Source organism: Metopolophium dirhodum, chromosome 9 (genome assembly GCF_019925205.1).
Source record: "Metopolophium dirhodum isolate CAU chromosome 9, ASM1992520v1, whole genome shotgun sequence".
Classification (NCBI taxonomy): Eukaryota; Metazoa; Arthropoda; class Insecta; order Hemiptera; family Aphididae; genus Metopolophium; species Metopolophium dirhodum.
In genome coordinates, this window is record NC_083568.1 from 5,163,040 (window position 1) to 5,189,454 (window position 26,415).

General features: G+C 28.7%; 5 protein-coding genes across 6 annotated transcripts; 3 read left to right on the top strand and 2 right to left on the bottom strand.

The window, feature by feature from the left end:
* The first annotated feature begins 387 nt into the window (after positions 1-387).
* Positions 388-5,170, top strand: LOC132952830 (46 kDa FK506-binding nuclear protein). Its single transcript, XM_061025291.1, has 9 exons — positions 388-597; positions 792-887; positions 1,114-1,281; positions 1,348-1,446; positions 2,124-2,276; positions 2,902-3,185; positions 3,251-3,436; positions 3,503-3,681; positions 4,479-5,170. Exons 1-9 carry the CDS (start codon positions 591-593, stop codon positions 4,558-4,560), a joined length of 1,254 nt encoding a protein of 417 aa, XP_060881274.1. The 5' UTR covers positions 388-590; the 3' UTR covers positions 4,561-5,170.
* Positions 5,171-7,503: 2,333 nt separating this feature from the next.
* LOC132952833 (uncharacterized) lies at positions 7,504-8,571 on the top strand. Its single transcript, XM_061025294.1, has one exon. It carries the CDS (start codon positions 7,886-7,888, stop codon positions 8,297-8,299), a length of 414 nt encoding a protein of 137 aa, XP_060881277.1. The 5' UTR covers positions 7,504-7,885; the 3' UTR covers positions 8,300-8,571.
* A 293-nt stretch (positions 8,572-8,864) lies between these two features.
* Positions 8,865-11,090, bottom strand: LOC132952831 (replication factor C subunit 3). Its single transcript, XM_061025292.1, has 7 exons — positions 10,787-11,090; positions 10,573-10,710; positions 10,341-10,506; positions 10,066-10,265; positions 9,494-9,612; positions 9,238-9,406; positions 8,865-9,172 (listed from the first exon to the last, which is right to left on the bottom strand). Exons 1-7 carry the CDS (start codon positions 10,871-10,873, stop codon positions 8,984-8,986), a joined length of 1,068 nt encoding a protein of 355 aa, XP_060881275.1. The 5' UTR covers positions 10,874-11,090; the 3' UTR covers positions 8,865-8,983.
* Positions 11,091-11,229: 139 nt separating this feature from the next.
* LOC132952832 (uncharacterized) lies at positions 11,230-13,470 on the top strand. Its single transcript, XM_061025293.1, has 4 exons — positions 11,230-11,379; positions 11,743-11,851; positions 13,007-13,224; positions 13,297-13,470. Exons 2-4 carry the CDS (start codon positions 11,749-11,751, stop codon positions 13,426-13,428), a joined length of 453 nt encoding a protein of 150 aa, XP_060881276.1. The 5' UTR covers positions 11,230-11,379; positions 11,743-11,748; the 3' UTR covers positions 13,429-13,470.
* A 429-nt stretch (positions 13,471-13,899) lies between these two features.
* On the bottom strand, positions 13,900-24,343 carry LOC132952829 (tyrosine-protein kinase hopscotch). 2 transcript variants are annotated; one of them, XM_061025290.1, is made up of 19 exons: positions 24,035-24,343; positions 22,853-23,662; positions 22,543-22,793; positions 21,968-22,087; positions 21,730-21,881; positions 20,742-20,864; positions 20,533-20,669; positions 20,249-20,461; positions 19,965-20,089; positions 19,631-19,784; positions 19,388-19,535; positions 19,205-19,312; positions 18,906-18,988; positions 18,752-18,829; positions 15,979-16,089; positions 15,110-15,241; positions 14,871-15,044; positions 14,478-14,647; positions 13,900-14,380 (listed from the first exon to the last, which is right to left on the bottom strand). In XM_061025290.1, the coding sequence occupies exons 2-19, from the start codon at positions 23,609-23,611 to the stop codon at positions 14,041-14,043; spliced, it is 3,378 nt and encodes a 1,125-aa protein (XP_060881273.1). In that variant the 5' UTR covers positions 23,612-23,662; positions 24,035-24,343; the 3' UTR covers positions 13,900-14,040. The 2 variants fall into 2 exon arrangements, with proteins under 2 accessions (XP_060881273.1, XP_060881272.1); XM_061025289.1 differs by having other exon boundaries at positions 23,770-24,343.
* Positions 24,344-26,415: the final 2,072 nt, after the last annotated feature.

The following is a 26,415-nucleotide window of genomic DNA, read 5'->3' on the forward strand; positions in this document are numbered from 1 at the left end:
AAAATTGTGAGGAAAACCTACGTGCCTTATAACATAACACTATAGTTTTACCAACAAAAAATGTTTGTACGTTTTTAAATTTCACTTATGACTTATTCGTTCAAAAATGTCTAACGATTGATAATTTGTTGTTAAATGTTTCTAATTAAATAGTGATTTTTATTAATTTATATGATAAATTTATCATTGATATTATTGCGGGTTAATTGAATACGTAGAGCGTGAAGTAAACATGAATTTAAAAAAAGGCGCCAAATAATATTTTAGATTTGATCTACAATGTTCCCTGTATATGGTCATACTGACGAGTCGCTGTGTACTTTCCGTCCCTCGCATTCCTATCTGTTCGGTTGGCTCCAGGTTATTGTAAATTTGTAACCCTTGTTTGTGTTTCGGCTAAAGTGTTTGGTACGTGCGTCAAACGCCGATCGTCGTTCATTTTCGGCTTCTTCATCTTGTTGAAGTCACGTTGTTTTTCGCTTTTGAAATTGTGCAATTTCAAAACGTCCAACATTAATAATTTTTATTATTGTAATTGTTCGCAATTATTGTTTTTTATTCTTAAGCGGTCATAATATACCACCGACAAAATGTGGAGTAAGTATATTGTACTTAACGCTGTTTTTATAAACACGTGTGTATCTGTTGAATCTTGTGTATCATGTTTTGACGTTTTGTATTTTACGATACACCGTGGTCATTTGTCAATACGTATGATTTATTAATACCATGGCCAGATGCGTTTTGTTATACATAAATATATATTGACAAACCGATGTTCACGTTTACAGGCATAGTAATGGAACCCGGGAAAAAATACAGCACAGTAGTCGAGAACACATTCCATCTGTCTATGGCTACACTTGATTTAGAATCTGTTAAAAAAGGTATGTATCGAGCGCATTTATATAAATTTCTGTTTATTAATTTAAATAAATTTTTATTCTAATGTCTAAATCTCGCTTATTGAATATTTATATTATATTCGTGATTTTATAGTTAAGTATATGCATGGCTGTGGATAATTTAAAAATACTTGATGATTTTGATATTTGATATAATTTACCTATCCGTACATTTCCATTGTTAAATTCCATGTGTGTTTTTATATAGCTGATGATGTACATACTGTATATGTTGAAACTGATGATAACCCACGTGTAATCCTTTGTCACTTGTCTAAAGCATCAAAACTGTACCAATGCCGATTGGACCATATTTTCCCACGAGGAACAGATTTGAAGTTTGTTACAACGGCCACTGCTAATATACATATGACAGGTATTAATTTTATTTAAGATATTGTTTATAAAAGAATGTAATTAATATTTTTCTTAACATTTATAGGATACTTAGACTTAAACGAAGACGATGAATTATATTCTGATTTAGAAAGTGAATCTGAAGAAGAAGGAACACAAATTGAAAAACCAGTACAAGGAAAAGGTAATTTTTAAATTAAGTGCATACATTTATAATCATCGTCAATTGTGCATATGAGGAAGATTTGTTGAAAATTAGGAGATAAGATATTTATAAAAATATACTATCTGATTGTCAAAGTTCTTTCTTCTAATTTGACAACATAAGAATGATATTTTCTACATAGAAAATAATACCTACTTAGTCATTTAGTTAAAACTATGCTACTTCCACATTTTAAAATTCTATTTATCTTTTACATCACTTTATAAACCATTTAAAGTAAATTTCATTTCGTCCGAAATTTAAATTTATTTATAAAATATTTGTCGGCTTTATGTCAAACAAAATTATTTTTAGATTGCACAAACCTATGATTACAAATTTTCACTACATAATTCCAACATATACATAGTATCATTGATTTTAAATACTAAGGATCGCTCACTGTGGTACAAAATATGCTGCTCTAATTTATTTGCGATGCCGGTGTTAAACGCCTGATACTGACTTGGTGGCCAAGTTATAAGATGGGTCAACTATTATTAACTTCTTGTTTGATATTTTTTAATGTTTTGTGCATTTTCTATTTGAGACTTTTTATCACTTTAATATTACGTGAATATGTAAATGAAATGATTAATATTTGTCGAGTAGCATTAAATTTCAAAAGTAAAAAAAAATTCAATTTATTATTTCAGGCAATAAACGTAAATCTGAAGATAATGTTTCTAAAAAAAATAAATCTATCAAATTAGATGAGAGTAATCAGTCTGATGAAGATAGTGACGATGAGAATGACTCCGATGAAATTATGGATTTTGAAGATGACAGCGATGACGATGGAATAAAATGTAAGTTTTTTATTTGGTTATCTACTTTTATTTTTCCATTACTTAGAAAATAAATTATTTAGTTCAACAACTAACATTTTGTACTTTTAAATAATTTCAAATTGTATCTTAACAATTTCCAATATTTTCTACTTACAATCTTTAAATAAAAACATCCTAATTACATTATCATTAAGAGGATGTCAGCGCACTATATGTTTTCTCACTCTGGCCCACCTGCAACATAGACAAAACACATTTACGCAGAATCAATTTTTCTATGTTTTTAAAATCACCCATTACAAAAAAGATAAGAGAATAATATTTGTGAGGGAATAACAAATGATTTGTCTAAATATTGTCTCAAAACAATTTAAATGTACAACATTTTTGTGTTTATTTTGAAAGTCAAATAACAATAAAATATAAAATCGATATGTCATTCCCTCAAAAATATTATTCTCTATCTTAAAACAAAAAAAATGATTCCGAGTTAATGCGTTTTGTCTATGCTGCGCGTTGTCCATCTAGAGTAAACAATTAATGCGCTGACGTCTTCCTAATATACTAAAATGTAATCTATTTTATTCTCCTTTATTGTCATCTTACTTTTGTAGTGTTTTTTAATTGTTTTAATTTTGTTTAGTAAGTGATTTGGTTAGTGATGATGATGAAGATGAAGAAGATGATGACGATGACGATGAGGACGACGACGAAGATGAAGAAGATAGTGACGATGAATCTGAAGATGTACCAGTATTGACTAAAAAAGCAAAAGAACTACAAAAAACTCCAAAAAAACAATTGAACGGAAATGATCAAAAGTCTCCCAAACAAGAACAGAAAACCCCTAAAGGTCAAGAAAAGACACCTAAAGGTCAAAAGACTCCAATGCCCAAAACTCCTGATGCCAATCAAACTTTGATAAATGTAAATTTTTATAATCATTTTTTTTTTTTTTTGTAAAATATATCTTATTTTTAATTATATTTTAGGGTTCAACGGAAAGTAGTAAAAAAAAGAAAAATAAGGAACCTAAGACCCCACTTAGTGCGTTAAAGACTAAACCAGATACTCCGTTGCCTAAAGATAAACAAAATCAACAACAAAAGTTAAATGGTGGAGTTATCATTAATGATCTCAAAGTTGGTGATGGTGCCGTTGCAAAACCAGGAAAAAATGTACTAATTAATAATCATTTTTAATATTTGGATTTTATACTTAAATATATTTTTTATAAATAATAGGTTAAAGTGTATTATATTGGCCGTCTGAAATCCACTGGTAAAGTTTTTGATTCAATGCAGAAAGGGCCTGGATTCACATTCGGATTACAACGTGGTGAAGTTATTAAAGGTTGGGATATTGGTATTGCTGGTATGAAAGTTGGAGGCAAAAGAAAAGTTATATGTCCACCAAATATGGCGTAAGTAATATTTTCTAATACTAATTTCACTTGGTCAAATCTTTCTTAACTAAAAGATTGTAACTTAACTACATATTTAAATTAAACACAGATATTTGAAACATTTAGAATTATACTTATATGTAATAAAATAGACTTTAATTCAAACTTTATGTACAATTTCCATCTGGCACTAAAAAAAAAATTTATGTTAAAATTGTATTTCTTGTTTGATCAACATTTTTAATATTTAAAAAGTATATTAGCAAGAGGACGTCACACCCTCTTATGTTGTCTCCGTCTTAAAAATGTACTACATAGCAAAAACTGTATTGCACGGGACAACTTTTCTCGCACCATAATATATTATATTTGTTGTAGAACTATCATATGTTCACAACACATAAAGAAGAACTTTATCTGTGCGTCAGCATGCCTTTTAGCAAATGAAAAAAAACTAAATGTTTAGATGCAAATAACTTTTATTGTATTGATGTTATCTAAAATATAGGCAGACTGTTGCATGGACAATTTTCTACCCTATATGTTCAGAAATTTTTAGAGACACTACTACAAACAAAGAAAGATAAAAGTTTTACATTTGTAAGATGGAGACAACACATGTGCAGGTGTTAAATTTAATAATTGTTACGTAATGTTCTTCTTTTGGTGTCCAATTCTGAGTTATTCGTTAGTACATTATTTTAAATAGTAGATACAATGCTTGTAGGATATAATAATTGTTTTTGTAGCTTAATGTAGATGATGAGAAAATTTTTTTTGTGTATATTGTTTAAAAGATATCGTTTTATTTTCAGGTATGGTGCTAAAGGGAGTCCACCTGAAATTCCACCCAATAGTACTTTAGTTTTTGATGTAGAACTAAAACATGTTAATTAAGTTTATCCAATATGTCATTTATTCCGACTGATATTCCTATGATTTTTTTGTTATTTATCATTCATTTTTCTACAATGACCACACAATGAATATCAGTATTCCGTTTTTGTTAAAAAAAAAAAAAAATTTTGAAAGCTGTATTTTTAATATAATGCACAATAGTTTTTAAATATGAGACGATTTTTATGAAAAATTTAAGTATACAATTGTTTTATGATACTTCACAATATTTTAAATTGCTGACATTTTTGGCAAGTATAGATAGAATTGTGTCCAATCTCAATAATTTACCATTTGTATATGAATAACTTTCAATAAAATAATTAATTCATAATTTAAGATTTATTGAACTACAATCACTTTTATTTAAATACCTCATGAACCAACCTTAATTTTTTCTGAGTAATTGTCACTTAGTTAATAATAAATGTTTTAAATGACATAATTTTTGTGGATGTTTATATTGGATAAAATTATGTAAATTTAATTCTTCTAAGTGTTTACAATTTGTTGATAATATATTGATGTTTTAATCTATCATATGAATAAAGTGCTAAGGACTAATGTTTTATTTTTATTGGTGAAACATAATAAACAAATAATTTTTATACCATTTTTATTATTCTATACAAATATAATATTTACAGTATATTTAATTATATTATTTCCTGACGTGTAAATATTTATTGATCAATGATTTTTGAATACAGCAAAACCTCTGCTTTACAAACAAATATAAAATGCAATTTACATATCCGAACACCAATAAGCAAATAAGTATTTTAATGCTTTGTTCGCATGATTATGTAGTTAAGTATAATAAATGAATTAACTTTTTTTCGTGATATGTATGGATATTAAATTTCTGGACTAAGTGCAGTCCCAATTAGTAGTGTGGATATTTTGAGGTTTTACTGTAATCACATATTCTCTAAAATGGTAATTTTAAAAACTTATAGGGTTTCATTAGTTTTGAGAGACTATTCTTGATGGGTTTACCCCTATGAACCATGGTAACCATTTACTTTATTATTTAATTAAGTCCGTCACTAGAACAACTGAAAATAGCATGCATGTATTCTTGTTGCTTGGAATTTGTGTAATTGTATGCCTCTTGAGCTATTTAAGAGGATGTTGCCACCGTCTTACAAATGCACATTGCAAAAACAGTTTTTCACGGGATCGAACCACTGTGGCTGTAGTAATAGTTATGACTAAATTGATTTTATTTTTTTTCGGTATCATTTACGAAAAAAGTTCTTATTGTTTGTGTTTTTCAAACTTAAATAACTTTATTTGTAGTTTCAATATCGAAAATATAAAAACTATTTTTTACAGCCAAAGTTGTGACTAACCTTCTTAGTCCTTTCCTGTGCAAAGCAGTTTTTGCCATGTTTTATATTTCAACATTTGTAAGACAGACAAGACATGTGGGTGTAGTGTCCTTAATAATGGAGTTCACAAAACAATTTAATATTGAATTAAACACCAAAACTAAAAACGTTTGACATAGTTGTAACTCACTTAAAAATAAAATATAATTCAAAGGCTATGAGATGCCTTCAAGACCAAGCGTCAGCATCATGACGGAAGATTTCCCGGTGGCTTGACGGACTTAAAGAAATTAAAGTTTTTGGATAAATCTTCCACACCCAAAAAATTTGATCTGAAATATTTTCCCTGGATGCCATGGATAATATTTTTCACTCGTACTTTGATAATATGCTATTTTAACTAAATTTGCAATAATTGTGTTTGTATGACAGTTCTATACTCAATTTACCCACATTCATGTTAAACACGTTGTGACAATACTCTGCGTGCGCAAAAAAATAAAAAAATGGGTAAACTTACGGGGGATAGAGTAAATCATATTATTATATTGTACTCTAGTACCTCTACTCAATCCATCTTAGTTTGTATCACAAATAGAAAATAATCTACTTTGTGTAAAAAAACGAATAAGTATTCTAATTTGGAAGTTATGAGAAATGCTAAAAAAAAATTATGTGGAGACAAATAAAAAGATTAACTTAATATATAGAATTTTACCATATTTTATTCTTAAAATATATAAGTTGGAATGGTATAAAATTCTGCTTTAAATCTAGGAAATAATTAAAAATTTATGACAAATGTGGTTTTTTAGTTTACAACATATTAAAATGGATTTTTGGGATTGCTAAAATAATCTGGTACAATTCAAGTGTACCAGAACATAAATATTTTGAATATCTGATGGAATATAATATCAAACTTGTATTTATACAACATTGAAAAACATTAAGAGAAAGGGAATTAATAAAATATTGGATACAGAAGTTCTGAAATTTCAAAATATGACTGATGGGAAAATGTAATTATTTAATTTTCGTTGTGGAAATGGCTAATTTTTTGATTTGGTAGATCTGGGGTGGCACAACATATACTTAAGGTATTTAATAGTCTTCTTGAAGTCGATCATGCAACTTTGATTTTTTTCAATTAATTGTTGTTTAAAAATTCTTAATTTTTACATTAAAAAAGTTGTTTTATTGATATATTCTTTATATAAGTATATAGCTGTGGTCTGCGGCACTTTCGTCTTTCTGGTCACACGAGCACACAATAAACAGACATTAATTCTTATAGATATTTTTGGATTGTTAGTAATGAAAAAAAAATTTGAAAAAATTAATCATTTAAATTAGTTAAATTTTTTTCTCATTAATTCAAGGTTTGTAGATTCAAAAAACATTTTTACAGGGATCACGTCAAAAAATTAAGAACCCCTGGTATATAATATACTTAAAGTAGGTTAGTAGACTTTATTATGAATTAAAATTAAAATAATTTTTCTGTTGAATTACCTACTAGTATTTGTTAACAATGCACAAAACATATTAAGTAATATTGTTCTGTCAAAAATTTGTTCGGTATCAAATCTAATTTATAACAACAATTTAAAATCAAAGTATAATTATTATATTTTTATTAGTAATAAAGTATTTTATTTTAAAATAAAAGCAGAAAAAAACAGTTCTTTGATTATATTAATCTTTTTTTTAAAACCACAAACTGATGAAATTATCATTATGTGAACTTACATAGGCCATTTATTTATCTTGTTTCATGTATTTACATTATGAAAATAATATACATGCAATTTGCTTGACCCATGATTATATTATAACTGTTTATAGGTTTGACCTAAAAAAATAGCCTATTTTAGATTAGATTTAAAAATTATATTATATTATATATAACCAGACATTGTTAATAACAATTTATTTAATACTTTTTCAGTGACACACACTTAGCAAATCGTACTGTCGTATAATTCAATATGACTTTTTTTTCTTTAATTTTAACACCAAACGATGTAAATTCATGTGTGAATATGTTTCGACAACATGCAGAGACTTTATGTCCAAAATGTGGTATCAATAAAACTATAACAGTGAAAAAGACATTACGTCTCACCATGGCCGTTATAGATATTGATTATGGAGCATTTATTAGAAGGCCAATGGACTGGACATTTGAATATGAGACACCTCAATTTGTGCTAAACAACAGATTTAAATTCACTTTAAAAATGAAAACACCAACAAACGATCAAGAGGTAATAATATGTCACTTACATGAAGGTAATAAATACCAATCAAACATAGATATACAATTAGATTCTGGATCAAGTGTTGTGTTTTCTTGTCAACAAACATGTAGTATACATCTTACTGGCTATTACTTGAATTGAAAATCATGTTTTGTAAATTGGTTTTAGAGTTATCATATTATTATTAATATACAGTGAAAACTGTTGGAAGTCATTTTTAATAAATATATGTTTTAATAGTTTTTCACATTATCATTACCAATTGTTGCTATAGCAATCTGTGTTCAGAATTATTTCTGAATGCAATGATTTAATCTTTTATATTATATAAAACTAGCTCGAAAGTCTACCGAATCTGTACCATATTTTTATTTTTTTTTGATTGATTGTCAATAAAATATTTGTGTACTTTAGCATTATTTCACATTCATTTATTTAGAATTTTTATAATTTACTATTAGAATAAATATATATATTATTAAATATATTAAAAAGTGGAATGTATCAAAAGTAATTAATATATATGGTAATTGGCTATTTAATATCAACCAGTTAGGAAAATACCATTAAACCGATAGTTTGGCCAGGACTTAAGGATGATTGGAGTGAAACAGTCCAGGCTATGAGAATATGAGACAGTATCATCGGTTATAATTTAATTCTAAGACCCTTAGAAAATTAAGAAGATAACAAATAAGACTAATAATAATAAAAAAAAATGTTCAACCTTTATATTATAAAAATGAGTAGTGATTAAGTGTACAATGTTGTTTTTACAATTATTTTAAGGTAAATAGAAATCAAGTTATACATTGGAAATACAAATTAAAATATACCATTTAATGACTCTTCCATGAACTTTGAATAAAGTAACATAAATTTGGCTACAAATGCCTCTAAATGAAACATGGTTTTATTACCTTTCAATAAACTATGTTCATAAAACGATGCAATTTCAACAATATCGTGTTTCAACGAAATGTCACAGTTTTTCACCAACTCTTTAAGTAAAAACTGAAAATTGTATGTTCATAGAAAATATGTCCATATTAATAATATTATAATTTAATTTTACTTACTTTAAAAATCACATTTGTTGGAATGCCATGAACTATCAATTCATAAAGCATAGATCGAACTTCAAGCAATTTTCCAGGAGTTTGCTGGCTTAATATTTGTTTGGCAGTATCACCAATATAAAGTTGCCAATCTGGTACAACAACACTTTGTTTTACATCAAAAGGGTACCTATTATTTTAAAAATAAATTGAATTACAAATGTTTCTAACAATTTAAAAAAAATATGAAATAAAATACATATGTAAAAATACTAACTGTTTCACTTTACTAGCTTCTAACATTAATATTGCTCGCCTTAAGTTTCGTTCACAATTCTGAGAGATAATTAATGCCAATTCATCCGGTAATGTTAATCCTTCCTTTTTGCAAATTGTCTATAAATAATGTAAAATAATAAATAAATAATTACCAAATAAATTAAATGTTCAATGTTAATTTTGGAAAAAGTTAAAGGTACAGATCAAATTCTGTAATGGTGGGAAACACAAATAAGGTTTATCTGGAATAATGTCATACATATTATACACGGTTCCACGTGTATATACACTTCAACTATAAATTATTATTGTGGCAATAATTTCCCTGACAATATCAATTTGTTTAACAGTTAAAAGTAGGCATGTTTTTTTTATCAACCACACTTGAAGGTTGAACAGCAAAAATCAGCCGGCCTTTTGCTATGGGGGTAAATAATGCTCACTTTGTGTTCTAATTTCCCAAAAAGAAGCCATTGTTTTTAACAGTTGAATATAATCGTTTAACATAATATTCAACTACTTACTAGAGTAAATTTTTACATATTTTAGTAATTTAAAAATGATGTTTACTTTTAATATTTTACAAATATCTTCATGAGTGGGAGCTGGGACACGCACAGCTAAACATCTACTACGTATGGCTGGAATCACTTGACCAATGGAATTAGCACACAAAATAATACGACAAGTAGCCATATATTTTTCCATTGTTCGTCGCAAAGCTTGTTGAGCTTCTTTAGTAAGCCTGTCCACTTCAGTTAATAAAATTACTGTAACATAGATATAAAATAAAAAAAAAAAAACAGAAAATTAATAAAAAAATATATCAACTTGGAATGTCTTACCTTTAAAGTGCCGTTGCTTAGTTGAATCTAATTGATGAGTTTGTGCAACAGTTTTTATGAGCTCCATAACTACAATGCGGTCATACATACCAGCATCACTAGCATTTACTTCTATATGATAATTGCTAGCCACAGTCATTATCTCAAATTTCTTATTTGAAGGAGTCTATAGACAATAATAAAGAAATTATTAAATAAATGGATGACTTGTAGATTTGTATTGGTTTTGTACCATGAAGTTCATGTGTTCTGTGCGTAACCTTTCAACTCCAGGACCATAAAGTTGTCGTAACAATGCTAAAATACGAGTTTTTTTTCCAGCACCATTAGGTCCGTAAAACAGTAGATGTGGAAAATCGCCTTGATTTACCTATGTAATTATTTTAAAAAGTATTACACAAGTACAACACAATTTGGTAAAACTACTACTTAATCAATGTCCTTACGAGGTTTGTTAAATGCTGAGCTTGATCCTGGTGGTAATCAACCTTTTGTAACGAATTTGGTCGATATTTATCTGCCCACAGACTCATTTTTAATTAAATAAAATACTTTTAATTTAAATAAACAGGACGAACAAATATAATTTAAAGGAATTTTAGAAGACTGCGAACTACGACACTAAGAGGTCAAGACGATGAGTATTAAGTATATTTTCTCTTTATAGTTAATTATCGAGAGAAAATTGGAAAATTCAAATAATGTAACCACCAAGCAGATAGGTAATAACTCGAATAAATTAAGTAGTATGACTATAACATTGTGTAAGTACTAATTTATTACCGAAGTAAACTAAAAATTATTATCAATTATTGCTATAATTATTTGGCGGGAACAAAAATCAAATATGATAAAGCTAAAAAATTATCACCAAAGAGACATTTTAAGTTTTCAAAAGTGAACAACTTGTTTGTTGTAGTTGTCTAATTTTTAAAGGTTATGTGTCGCACTGTCGTAATTGAAAATTCTTTCACTTATGGCTCCGGTTTGAAGTTTTCTTGAGTTTTGTCTTGCGTTTCATTTTGTTCGAAGTTGATTCGTAAGTATAAAGTTTATTTTTTGTTTTTTATTAATGTTTTATTGTAGTCCTTAACGATACAAAAATGTTCGTGTTCATTGACTATAAGGGTTTGGTTGTATTTCTAGGTTAAAACACTTGGTTATGAATTATGATGATATAATCATAAATCACAATGTTAATTATCAATAATAATTTACCAAATTTTAAATTTAATATGAAGGAAACATGAACTCGTACTATAGGTATTCCGTATCCTTCTAGCCCTTATAATGATTATATAGTTATAAAATATTTATGAATGTTATAAAGTTCAATAGTATTAACTATTAAGTATTTAAATAAATACTTGTGAACTAATAAATATTTTTATTATTTTTATAGGGCAAGATGCAAATTTTTGTTAAAACCCTTACGGGTAAAACAATTACTCTCGAGGTTGAGTCATCAGATTCTATTGAAAATGTAAAATCAAAAATCCAAGATAAAGAAGGTAAATTTCAATATCAATGATAAAATCCTAAATATTTTTGTTGTCGTGGTGTAAACGTTTTTTAATATTTACAAAAAAAAAACTATATCTAACACAAAATAATGTCTTAAGCTCTTTGACTACTGCTGTATATGCCTCAGCACCAAACTGCTGACATTCTGTCCACAATCAACAGTTTTTCCAATAAAGAAAATTTAATACAGTACAGTCAGGTATAGAGTCATATTTTAATGCAGTTATCAAAGGGTTAAGGTACTATTTAATTGATGTTACCTACTTAAAAAAATAAACACATAAGTGACTGTAAAACCTACCATTTTAATTGGTATTAAAGCATAACAATAAAACATTTTTTTTTTTGTACCTTTCGTAGCTTTGCAACACTCACTATGTACATTACATTTGGATTGTTAACATGTAATGATCTTAATTTAAATAATTTGTGTGTATTATTTCAAGCAAGTAGTGAATAAAATATCCATAACTAAAGAGCAGATTTTAAAATAAGATTAAAATATTATGCTCAAAAAAAGTCATGATAAATCTTAAACTGGTGAAATAAATGTTTATTTTTTACTTCAAATAATAAAAAAATCTATATATTATACTAGTAACAATAGAAACATTATTATATGTATAATATAAAGTATATGTCTATATTAATTTTTTTCATTTATAATTTTCACATTAACCATCCATTAAATGCAACATGCTCAAGCTTGAAAATAATTATTGCCCACCTTTTCTTTGGTAGATTATTTAAATTTAGTCACACCTGAAACAAATTTAATTTTACATCATAATATTCTCAAAATAAGAATGGGATCCATCAAAATAAATAAATTAACGATTCATAATATTCCTCAGAAATTAATTATTATAGTTTACATATAATGTTCTCTGCGATATCCGTAATTTATGCTCAACCCCCTCCATACGGTTGCAATACTTGTCATCTGTTGGAGACCCACTGATTATCTAAATGCATTCTTCGTGAATAGCAAGTAAATATCTTTATCTGGTACTTTCTGTACTTAAGATTTATTTATGCCCTTGTTAACCTACTGAAAATTTATCACTAAAATGTATTTGTCCGTAATAGTTTCTTGGTAAACCTTATAACTGCCTAGTTATAATTTAAAACTTAAAATTTAGGCATTCCCCCGGATCAACAACGTCTTATTTTTGCTGGTAAGCAATTGGAAGATGGTCGCACGCTATCTGATTATAATATACAGAAGGAGTCAACGCTTCACTTAGTACTTCGTTTAAGAGGTGGTGCTAAGAAACGTAAGAAGAAAAATTATTCCACTCCAAAAAAAATCAAACACAAGAAGAGGAAGATCAAGTTAGGAATTCTTAAGTTCTATAAGGTAAGAATTATAAATTAATGTCTTAAACTAATAAATTAATTTCATACTTCATACAATTATCATTATATATAGGTTGACGAAAATGGAAAAGTGCATAGATTAAGGAAAGAATGTGCTGCTGAAAACTGTGGACCTGGAGTATTCATGGCTGAGATGCCCAACAGATTCTACTGTGGAAAGTGTAGTTCTACCATACCTAAATAAATTGTATTTTAATTTTAAGTACAATACAGTTTATTTTGAAAAGTCTTGCATTTTTCTTTGACAATATTTTAATATTATATTAAATTATAATTATTAAATACTAGGTTTTCCAATTCACATAATGGGTACAGTCTTATTGCATACAAATATTAAGTAACATTTTTCTTTAAATTAAGCAAATAATAACTACAGTATTTGAGTAACTAGCATACATGATAAAAGTAAATTAAATCTTAACATACATAAAATGTATAAATAGTATTTAACATGATATATACAATAATATTTGGTTTCCGCTGTTTCTTCATCTATACATTCAATAAATCAAAGAATTAAAGGCTAAAAACATACAAAGTAACATATTTATTTTGTTTGACTAGATTACTAGTGTGCAATTTCTAAATATTTATATAAAATAGTTCTTGAAAACTTTATAAACTATATAAATATACTTCAGTACCTATTTTAACAACTATTTTCGTGTTTTGAGTCCCCGATGTTTAATAAGAATGTTGATTGTTGAGGACACTTAAATGTTAATTTAAGTTGATTGTACCACTTGATTGTCTGGTATAATAATTAAGTCATGATATTTGGTTCCAAACATTTTGGTTATCCTTGTGTAAAATATTCAGCCGGTTCAATGGTCATTAGTGACTTAATATTATTGATTAAATCTGAGAAATTTGGACGATCACCAGCTACATAAGCCCAACAAGGCCGCATAAGTTTGTTATATATATCTAGGGTGCATGGAGGACACGATGGGCATTGTAATCGGTGACCTTCTTCCAAAACTCTTATAAGTTTTTCAACATCTAGCCTTTCTTCCAATTTAGAGACTACATTTGGTTCTTTACCCAATGAAAAAATTTCAAAAAGTAATACACCATATGCCCAAATATCAGTTTTCGGAGAAAATTTTCCGTACAAAATAGCCTCTGGAGCATGCCTAGAATAAAAATTTACAATTTAGAAAAAGAAAAAAAATATTATAATTTAAGATTTAGCACCAACATTTTCATGCAATCGTTATTTACAAAACTCACCATTTCAAAGGCAAATCTCTCATTGTTTGTAAGTAATAGTATTTTTCATCAGGTAAAAACTGAGCAAGACCAAAATCAGAAATTTTTACAATTGTTGGGCTTGATACCAAAATATTCCTAGTAGCTAAATCTCGATGTATTATATTAAGGCTTCCTAAGTATTCCATTCCCTAAAATAAAAATAAATTATACTTATAACACAATTTAATGCATGCTAAAATACATATTGTTCAAAAATTATTTATTATGTATTTAACTTGTCTTATGCATATACTTTACAATACTAGGTATTGTGTAAGTCTATCGATAAAATGTATATTATAGTATAGCAAAGATCGAAGTATAACTATCTACTGATAATATTATATTAAACAATTTAAAATTTAAAATTACTTGAGCAATGTCTAAAGAGTATTTTAATAATCTATTAGTTTCCTCTACAAGTTCATCTTCATGTAATCGCAAATAACTACTTAATGAACCTAGTTCAATATATTCCATCACGAGCATTAAATTTGGTTCTTCTAATACACCTTCTATTTCAACAATATTTGGATGGCTAAGTCCCTAAAACAAAAATCAAAAAAAATGTTTAGAATATATTTTATATTAAACAGTTAAATAAGACTTACCTCTATAATTCCAATTTCTCTTTGAAAATCTTCGGTTTGGAATGATCTTTTCATATGCTTCACAGCAACTTTTTTTTTTTTATTATTATCATTAGATTTTAACAAGCCTTCTAATACAACTCCATAAAATCCCTAATGACAATTAATAATAATTAAAATTTTTAGTGACGTACAGTGATGGGAAAGAAAACGCTCAAATGTGTTCAATTTTCAAGCAATGAACATGAAATAATTGAGCATGAAATAAGTTGTTTTTTTATCAACGTGAACATTTTTAGATTGTTCATTGAAAAATCAAACTTCATACATAAAATGAATAACTTATAGCTGATATTTTATATTTATATTGGAATAGATGATTCCGTACAAGTACACCGTATTATCATCAAAGAAACAATTCAGATGTTTCTGTTGACGGATTTACATGTTTTTATTGCTTTGTAGTTTGTAGTAAGAATTTAAACAATATATTAATGTTGAATTTTAATATAGGTATTGGGTGACTCGTATAGAGCTGAGTATTTCTTTGATGTGCTAATTTTAAAATTGAAAAATGCAGCAAATTAGTATTAAATGTTAATAGATTTGCTCAAAAATCATCCGTGAAAACTACCTAATTTTGATATTGATAAGATTATAGTAAATATTATATTGAGGTAATTTTATAAATTGTATTTTTTTTGTGTTATTGTATTATATTCACTATCACCGGTATCTACCAATTGCAACAATATAATTTTAATCTTGTATTTTTGTTAAACAGTATAAACCTGAACTCGAACTAGTTAATTTTAAAAAAAGAACTTTACTATCACTGGTAATGTAATATATATTTTTTTAATACTAAGTTTTAAATTAAAAATATTTACTTGTCCTATAACTTGCTGTAAAGTCAATGTAGCATTATTGAATTGATATGTTTTTTTTTGGCAGTTCATAGCGCTTTGCATATTGTTCTTTATCTCTTCTTTTGATGTAAGCTACACATAATAAAAAAAATTTGGTTAAAATTCTTAGCTACATATTATAATAAATATTATTTAACCCAACCATTGGTATTGTGGTAAGCACCATTTTGAGAACACGTGTTTTAAATGTTATGCAATTCCTCAGAGGCTGTTAATACCTTCAATTGACATGTTTCTAAGTATAATTTAGTAAATAGAATTTTCTATATATTTTTTCATCACTTATTCCCTCAATATTCAATAATGCCAAAAAAACAGCAGTCTGCAAGCCGGGGAAACCAAAAGACCTCCCACAGAGTTATCGTCCAATTGCACTTCTGAGTATTAGCTATAAACTGCTTGAAAGGTTGATCCTTAATCGGATCAGCCCTTCTATTGATCGGGCTGTTTCTGCCGACTAGGCTGGGTTCAGACCGAATCGAAGTTGTACTGACCAGATAGCGGCTTTAACTTTGTTTGCGGAAAACGGTTTCCAGAGGAATATGAAAACAACAGCTGTCTTGGTTGATCTATCAGCTGCCTACGATAAAGTTTGGCGAACAGGCCTATTGACTAAAATACTCCAACTGTTCCCATGCCTCACACTATATAAACTATTGAATAACATGTTATGCAATCGTATGTTTTCAGTTCATTTAGGAGAGTTGCTAAGTAAAGTACGTCGCCTAAATAACGGCTTACCACAAGGTTCTGTCCTTGCCCCGATACTATTCAACCTCTATACATCTGATCTGCCAACTACAAATTCCCGTAAGTTCATCTATGCATATGATATCATACTGGCTACTCAACACAATAAGTTTGAAGTTACCGAGGAAATATTAACAAATGACCTAAAACTAATATCAGATTATCTACATAAATGGCGACTTATACCTAACACAGATAAAACTGTAGTGACTACATTCCACTTAAACAATCAATTGTCAAAATACAAGCCCCAAATTAAATTTGGGGGAAAAAGTCTTGATTACGATCCGATACCGAAATATCTAGGAGTGACGCTTGACAGACTTTAACTTACAAACATCACATCGAAAATACTGCTGCTAAACTTAAAACTCGAAACAACATTATTCATAAACTAGCTGGCTCATCTTGGGGGGCAGCTATGCCCACTCTGAGAACGTCGGCCTTGACGCTAGTCTACTCTGCCGCTGAATATGCCTCCCCAGTATGGTTAAATAGTTCGCATTGTAGCAAGATCGATGTTCAACTTAACCCCTCTATGCGTATTATCTCTGGCACTGTCAAATCGACTCCGATAGAATGGCTCCCAGTCCTCTGCAATATTCTACCTCCACACATCCAGCGTAAAAAGGCTGCATGCTGAGAATGGTCAAAATACTTATCTAATACATCCCTTCCATTAAATCAAGACACGTCAAACCAGAACCTTAGGCTAAAATCAAGAAAACCTGCTTATCTAACTACAACCAGACTCATTGATAACCAGTATAACGGTATGGACGAATGGAAACTAGAATGGCAGAATTCTACCATAGACAAGTATAGCCTAATTAAAAGCCTGGATAGTCCAGTTCCTGGTCAACAATTAGCCCGTCACGAGTGGGTAACACTTAATCGCTTATGTACAGGACATGGTCGCTCCGGAGAGATGCTACATAAATGGAAAATGAGAGATAGTCCAGGCTGTGACTGCGGCCACCCATTACAGTCCATCTCTCATATTATAAGTGATTGCCCTCTCCGTGCATTTAACGGGACAGTGGAAGAACTCCACTATGCAACTGACAACGCGGTCAACTGGATAAGGACACTTGACATCCAACTTTAGACAACTATCAATTTATTGACAACATGGATAAGTTACCCATAGCCTTAATTTTCTTATATTGAATTATTTATATATCTTTATCTGTATCTTGTTTGTAATGCTTGCATATTATTACCATACGATAATAATAATCACTTATCGACCTACAAACATCATTACAAGCATATTGTGTAGCAATAAGCAAAATACGCCTGACCATTTGAGCAAAGATGTTTGATATTAACATAACATAACAATAGAAGTGTATGTAAAATCAAATTTAAAAAAAAAATCAAAGAAAATAATATTTTTTATTATTTAAGAAAATTAATATTAAATATTTATAAGACGTTAAAAATAAATATTTTGGTGTTCATTTCAATGTTCTATGTTTATTGGGTACCTACTAAATAACAGTTAAAAACAATAAGGTGAGCATGGAACTCACTCAGTACCCCAATGGTTTGTCGATGTAATGTTTAATCAGTTCCAGCAGCATCGTCGATGCCACAAAAAAATAAATAAATACCCCAATGGTGGAACTTGACTAACCATCAATACCAACGATAGGTTAAAGTGACTAGGAATTAATACATAAAAACATAGAGGGTCAATCTAATAATTGTAGTTTTTTTTACCCTCGGCAACATGAGTTATTGGGTGAGTGTGTGTTGGGGAGGAGGATGGAAGTTTTGATTGGTTAGGTTAGAACACGTTTTTTTATGTGGGGCAATTATTCGTCACCAAGAACCCGAGTAAACACCCATCTGAGAAACAATGACACATCGACACCGGACGATGCTTGATTCCAGCACATATTAGTAACTACAGCCAACCAACTTTCCATACCAAGCCTCAATTGTATATTTTATCGATTGACAAATAGCATTTATTTACCTGTTCCATGAATTGATTAAAACTTGTGTTGGTAGCCGCAAGCATAGGATTTTCATTTTGATAACTTCTTCCGTCGTCCTGAAAATTAATGAAATAATTGTTTTTAAATGTTTACGTTTTAATAGATTAATAAGTATATATTATAATTACGTACAGGGTTAGAATTGAAATCAATAAAATCTGATTTTGTTTCACTACCCGAAAAAGAGCTTGATACAGTGTCCAAAAATGTTTCAACTAGGAAAAATAATAAAACACATAATATATTAAACGTAGTTATTACCATTAAAGCATATTTTTAGTAGTTTGTTACATATATACATAATATATTTTTTATAAATTAATTGCAGAACCCCCTCTCCCATGTATTAATTTGGAAATTAACCCACTGTGAAAAGATTTTCTAAATGTGCCACTCATAAAGAGATTATGTACGTAGAACTTATATCTTACTTGTATAATCTGAAGTACAATAAATTGTCGCATCAGAACAAGTGACATCATCACAGTATATTTCTTCTTTTTTTAATGGCGTGTATTCATGTTGAGGACTAGCATAAACTTAAATCATAATAATAAATTAATAATGATGATGTAGAAACTTAACAGTCAAGTATATTCAAATAAAAAACTTACTTTGTAGCCAAATTTGTCTTAAATCTCTTAATGTTGCTTGTGGTTTTTTTCTTATAAAAGGATCACTGTCCCAACAATCTGTCATTATGTGATATATGTCATCTGTACAACAATCTGGTTTTGGCATCCTTATATTTTTTTCAAATTTCTGGAAGATAAAAAATATATTTAAAAAAATTAATATATTGTTTATTGGCAGTAAGTATAATGAGTAATCTAACCTAACTTTTTTTTTGTGCTTACTTTTTTAAACAACTCGACATTTTGAACATCAGGCAATACAATACCATAATTAAATAACTCCCACAATGTTGAACTAAAAGCCCAAATATCAGCTTGAGGAGATTTTCGAGCAAGTTCTATAGAGTTATAAAATTCTGTTGGAATCCAATATAAGCTAAAAAAAAATAGTAAAACGTAAACAAACAAAATAAGGTTTAAAATATTTTAAAGATAGTTTTTATAAATGTTATACTGATAGATTTTATGTTTACACCTAATCAGATTTCTATTGAACAATGTCAATAAAAAAAAAAACATTAAAAATAATTGAATAATTTAAACTGTAAATACTTACTCATGACTAGTATAGCATTTATGAATGCCTGGATCTGTAAGTTTAACAATAAATGAATTTTTTGTATGTTCGGCTACTACAAATTTATGACATCGAATTTTCCCATGAACTAAACATGCAGTTTCCTAAAATTACAATGTAAATTAGTAATGAGAATACAACAAAAATTATATTGTATTGATAGCACTGCAAAAAATTTGTATTGAGATAATTATGACCTATAAATGTTTCATAGAACATGGAAAAAATTTGTATTAAATGTTTTCAAAACAAAGGAAATTTACCATATCCCATAACGCTGTAGCTATATATGTTGCAGCTTCAACTAAATTGCTAAATAATACATTGTCTTTATTGGTTCGTAGATACGTATCAAGGGGTCCTAAAGCAAAGTATTCACTGACTAAGGCAGTTGGTGTATCAACACATAGACCAAACAGTCGTACAATAGCACTTGAAGACACTGAACTCCATCTCTTTGACAAACTTAACAAATCCTATAAAAATTAACAATAATTAATAAAATATTGTTTAACACATGTTTGTTTATTTAAACAAAACAAGGTACCATCAAGTGTAAATTTATGTTTACATCGTCTTGAAATAATTTAACCACAACAGTGGATTCATTTCTTTTAGATTTGCACCATGTAGCTACTCGAACTTTCATAAGTGATTGCATTTTCTTTTTTGGTGAACAAATGGCTAATGAATTACAATTTAAGTAAATAGAGTAAGAAGGTTTATTTTTTTAATGAGCTTTGAGTTAACGCTTACTTTTTAATAGTTGTATAGAATCACTATTAATTAAATGAGGACCGGTGATTTTATCATCTTCATCATCATTAGCTATATTATGTTTAATACTTGTATTTTGACATAATAACAGTTCATTCATAGCTAAAACGTAAAATATAGTAATTATTATAATATTAATACATTAAAAATTGTTGCTACAGGTCCAATATGCATATCTACCGTAAATATTTTATCTACCATAATTTGGAAGATAACATTTTGGAGATCGCAAACCTGAGGAAAAGTCTGATGATAATGAAGACAGTTCAGATGAAGACGGTGCAATAAATAATCAAAATTACAGACAACAAATTCAAGGGCCAAGGATTTTTGGTTTGTATTGTAAGCATGATTGTATTTTAGAAACGTATTTTTAAAGTTCAAAAGCGTGATCGAAATATCTTACTACCAATTATATTAAATGAAGTTGAACAAGGAACTACTATATATTCCTATAAAATATACTTCCTATTCTACTTTAAATGAACAAGGGTTTATCCATAAAACAGTTAATCATTCAGAAAATTTCACTGACCCAAAAACTGGTGCTGAGACACAAACTATAGAAACTCCTTGGAGACACGTCCAAAATAAAAACATGCGGAGCGACTAACATAATATCACTATCCCAACTTCCAGAAGAGTGGTGGCGCTTGTTACAAAAACCAACCGAAGACCTATTCGAATCATTCCTCGGAGTGGTCAGAAATTTGTATACATTACTACATAGTACCACATGAAAAAATGTGACTAAGTAGAAATACTGCATTTATTATACTAAACCAAAATAAAATGACTGTAGATAAAATATTTACAGTAGATAGCACACTAAACCATCAAACGTGCGGTAGGTAGCATATTGGACGAGTTCAAAGTTAATTAAATAGGTATTAAATTTTATAACAATTTTTGATTAGATATTTATTATTTAGGTAGTTACTCTACTTAATTTTAAAATATAATTTACCTATATCTGATGGAAAAATACATTCAATAAAGTTCAAAGACATTTTATTGTTAGTAATAAGTCTCCAAATAGAAGGATATTCTATTTTATCATCACCAGCGAGCTTGTAAAGTCCACCTTTACTTTCTATTACATATGTCATCGGCTTCATGCTAAAAATTTTTTTTTGTATAGTTAGTTAAGTTAAATATTCATTATTATGTAAATATAATCTGTAAGTATGAAAATATAATGTTACCTCTGGTTAACACAAACATCAATAACATAGTTATCATAATTCTTCATGCTTTGTCTAAGTATAAAACTTCCATGTTTCTTTGACATTTTTTTTTTGAAGATAGAAGTAGACTTCATTATGCTATGAAATAAAATGGTATTTCAGACATTAGTTGAAACTTGAAATAATAATTATGAAAAATTACTAAAATAAGTTAATTGTTAGAGAAACTTCAAACTTGTTTTAGATATTATTTTAATTCACTATACCAAGTCATAACCTGTCCAGTTCATCTTAGCACTCTGCAATTGTTAAATAAAAAAAAAACAATTGTGGTCCAAAAGCTATTTTTTTCAATATAATTATAGCTTCATTTATTAACTATAGTTTTCTGACCACTGATTATTTAAAATTGTAACAGTTGCTGAGTGCCAAGATAAACTGTATGGGTTTTACCATATTACGGTAAATGTATTTTAAGTATAATAAATGTAATAAATAATTGCTTAATAATGAATATATGTAGTTATATCATTTAATGGGGAGTATAAATTTGTCATAGATTATAATATATTAATGTACACAAAAACAGGTACCTGATAGGTCCATGAGAACGAATCGATTTAAGTTTGCTTAAAGATGGAGTATTAGTAGATGCGCACAAATCAAAATTCCAATTAACCATTAAACGGTAATAGCCATTCAGTAATGTTATGAACGAAATCATCATACTTGTACTTAAGAATTTCAAATGAATTGGTATACCAGTCTTTCTAGATATTTCAACAGTGCCATCATCAGTGGTTGATAGAAAACACAAGTCTTCAATAGCTGCCAAATGTACCCACTGAAACAAGTGTTGGTTAAGAAATGTATCTACCTACACACTATAATAACTTAACATACTTCTTTCCTGTTTTCAATACACATTCTTACACCAGGCATTTCAGAATGAAATGGATTTACTCTGAATGCAACATTTACAGAGCTGCCATTTTCACTGTATAATGCTTTATATTCTTCTTCTAAATAATCTGGTGCAATAGAATTGAATTGTTCCAAATAACTTTCTTTGATAACAGGTACATAAAGATTGCCAATCGTATTGTTATTTATAAGTATTTTTAATGTTTCCTGCACGGGCTTTTTCAAAAAAAACATGTGTTGCTTAACAACTTCTTGGGGCATAAACTGCTTATAATTTTGTTCAACAATTTCTCTGGATTTGTCCTCTTCTAATATGGACCTGTACATGTCAGCAACGCCCATGCCAATGAGCTCTCGTTTGCATGTATCATAGCACAGTCCAGTGACTTTACTCTTCAATAGATCAGATTTAACTTGATAAAAATAGAAATTATATGCATAACAATCAATCGACTTCAGTCGTTTGACGTCCGGCATTTTATATCTCAATTTGTACTCATAGACGTGATGTTCGTTTTTGGCATATAGTATGAATAGTGAGGGACTCAACCACAGATTGTCGTCCGTCACGCTCAACACTCTCAGTCCAAATAAATGCCTGGCCACCGGGCCAATGTTCAACAGCTTCGAAGTCTCGATAATTACATCTTCCACAGTTGTGTTGATGGTGACGGGTATCTCATGAGGAGTCGCTTGGACAGCTACGTGCACTTTGATGGAAATTGATGAGTCCATCATTTTGTCGTGTATCGGCTGGGCACCGATACTATTTCCGAGCGGATAAAAACTCTACGAACATTCAACAACAAATCTATTACAATATTTGTCAGTGAAACACTGAAACGCGAACGATCCGTAAATGATAAAAGATTCGATTATTATTTATCTGAACGAACCGAACAAATAGGATGGCGATGCTCCTTTTTTAGTGGAGCACAATAAGTGTAACGACGTATTTCCAAGAAAATCGCGACATATAATCAGAAACCGTAGGCACTCATTATAAATTATAATAGTCATGTAATCGGCAATCGGCACATATCATTATTGTTTATTACTTTTTATTATTATTATTTTTTTTTTTTTTATAGTGGGCACTTATTATAGTTACTACTATTACAATATTATTATTATTATTATTTATTATTACTCAGTACTCACTCAACTCGGTAACCCAGCCGCGGGATACGGTAGAGCGGCCGTGGTAAAATAATAATATTATGTCAATCGTCAATACGACGTTGATAAGTAGCGTCCAATATTCTCTGGAAGATTAGATTATCGCAATATCGCATTATCGGCTGTCGGTGGTGATTGCGACGCGTCGATGCGCATGACTGCATGTGTTCCTTCACGTAGCCTGTTGCAGTGGTGCAGACGTGCAGTATTCAGTAGCCACTGGCGGATAAGGTGGTTGCAACCTGCTGGATTTCGCCGATTTCAGCCGTACTGCTACGAAACTATAACCCGCATTATAAATAATAATATTAATAAGTAATATCATATTAAGGGAGCCCACAGTCCTTGTAAAGAAATAGTAAAGTAATATGTGTCGTCCACAGATTTGGATTTTCTGTGATTTCACAAGCAGTGGCGTGTGAAACATTTTTTTTTGTGAGGCCCAGAAATTAATAATTATCTATACTTATACCACCACCTCCTAATGATCAAATCAAATATCAATAATTATTTTAGATTTTGGTTTGTTTTTTTTTTTACTTATTCCAACTGAAATAATCATTAAATTACCTACAAGTCATTTGTGGGAGGATGAGGGGGGGGGGGGGGGTGATATTGTTTTCAATATTCATGATCTTATTGGTAGGTATTCAAAAAAAGCCCTCGAAAAAAATTACCACTAATGTAAAATTGTTGCCGAAATGCCGACGTACCGTGATAATATGAGATAAATGATAATTATTAATCTTTAATCGTGCTTTTGGTCGTAATCATGATTCATGAATATATAGTATAGTATACTAAATTAGAATTTTATTTAATTTATCATTGTTTAGAATAAATTTATGATCTATAGTAACGAAGAATTCGTATCTAGGAAAAAAAACCCCTTACAAAAAACAGTTCAACACTAAATATTAAACGATTATGATAATTTTTTATTATTTATTTTAACATTTAACAAAATTTAAATCAAAGTTCCCACGCCGTAAGTGATAACTCTTCAACCAAAAATCTAAAAATTAAATAAAGATAAAACACCGTTTTTTCGTATGGTTATTTTATGTTCAAAATTTAATTATACTTGTCACAACCATCAAACTCTTTTACAAATATCACAATAATTTGTACCTGTTCGGTGTTTCTATTATAGTTATTCGAACATTCGATATTACGTATTGTCCAAGATTAGAATTATGTTTTCAGAAATATGTTAATACAATTCATTAGTATTAAATATACCTATAAATAAGTATTAGGTACATACATTTTATACAATATACTTATATACATACAATTATTCAATACATGGATAATTAAATTATGAAATTTAGTTGAATACAATTATAAACTCAAGAAAACAATTCACGCGAAGTATAAACTAATTAATTTTAAAGTTACATAACTACACAGAACACATTGATGATTATATTGATTAACGTATTTTTGTATGTTTCAAAAAAGTGATATAATTTTGAAATTTTTATATTAGGTTAACGTTAAACTACCTATGAGCTATATAGGTATATTATATATAATATCTGTCACAGACAAAAAATAAATGTAATCTATGGTTTTATGTTCATTGATTTAATTTGAATGAGATTATACTATATAAACAATTAATCGAGAAGAGATCATCTCAATATAGGTAGTAAATTATTTCATATTTCAAATTAATAGGTAATTTTCCAATTTAATGTAATATTAAAATTGAAAATTTACTCATCTATAAGTTATAACGATCATTATGAGTTAATTATGTCTTTTAAATATTTTACGTGTCGTCAAAAAAACAAAACAACAAATCTATGGAGAGGCGCCACATTTTCCAAAAAAGTTAACATGGACTTCGACACAATTGAATCTATATGTGGATCTTCGTGGAATCTCGGAAAAAAAGTCCCGGTAAAAAATAATGAAAATATATCAAAATTGAAGCATAAATATGTTAAAATTGTATATTGAAAAATACGTTAAAGTAACATAAATAATCATATACCTACCTATAATATCATAAAAAATTTATAATTGTTAATTACTCACTTATTAATCACACAATTAAAGTATAATACAATTTAATTTAATACAAGTCTAAAATAATAAAATGTAATACACCTCATTCTTATGTTATGACTTACGGCTGTTAAAAAATCTAACACACCGATATTGCCCGCTTGTATTTGTATATACCTACATTGTACATACATTTTGTAGACGTTTTTCTACGGTCCGAGTTTGCCCTAGTTTTTTAATAGTTCTCGAATCTCTTACAGCATCTAAAGCTAATTTCGCTTCACCTGCGGAAATTTCCATTTTTATTTTTCTAATTAATTTTCAAATATAGTTGGACGTTTATGTCC

Bases quoted from the DNA above. Each gene is read 5' to 3' on its own strand.
- LOC132952833 (XM_061025294.1), top strand. From the start codon at position 7,886: ATGACTTTTTTTTCTTTAATTTTAACACCAAACGATGTAAATTCATGT.
- LOC132952831 (XM_061025292.1), bottom strand. From the start codon at position 10,873: ATGAGTCTGTGGGCAGATAAATATCGACCAAATTCGTTACAAAAGGTT. The intron at 10,711-10,786 runs GTAAGGACATTG...ATAATTACATAG, and splicing joins CTCAGCATTTAACAAACCTC to GTAAATCAAGGCGATTTTCC. The intron at 9,613-10,065 runs GTAAACATCATT...CATTATTTATAG, and splicing joins ATATTTGTAAAATATTAAAA to ACAATTTGCAAAAAGGAAGG.
- LOC132952832 (XM_061025293.1), top strand. From the start codon at position 11,749: ATGCAAATTTTTGTTAAAACCCTTACGGGTAAAACAATTACTCTCGAG. The intron at 11,852-13,006 runs GTAAATTTCAAT...CTTAAAATTTAG, and splicing joins AAAAATCCAAGATAAAGAAG to GCATTCCCCCGGATCAACAA. The intron at 13,225-13,296 runs GTAAGAATTATA...CATTATATATAG, and splicing joins GAATTCTTAAGTTCTATAAG to GTTGACGAAAATGGAAAAGT.
- LOC132952829 (XM_061025290.1), bottom strand. From the start codon at position 23,611: ATGATGGACTCATCAATTTCCATCAAAGTGCACGTAGCTGTCCAAGCG. The intron at 21,882-21,967 runs GTAACATTATAT...AAAAATTTTTAG, and splicing joins GATGTTTGTGTTAACCAGAG to CATGAAGCCGATGACATATG. The intron at 19,536-19,630 runs GTAAGCACAAAA...TTTATCTTCCAG, and splicing joins ATGTCGAGTTGTTTAAAAAA to AAATTTGAAAAAAATATAAG.
- LOC132952830 (XM_061025291.1), top strand. The intron at 1,282-1,347 runs GTATTAATTTTA...TAACATTTATAG, and splicing joins TGCTAATATACATATGACAG to GATACTTAGACTTAAACGAA. The intron at 3,437-3,502 runs GTACTAATTAAT...TATAAATAATAG, and splicing joins TTGCAAAACCAGGAAAAAAT to GTTAAAGTGTATTATATTGG.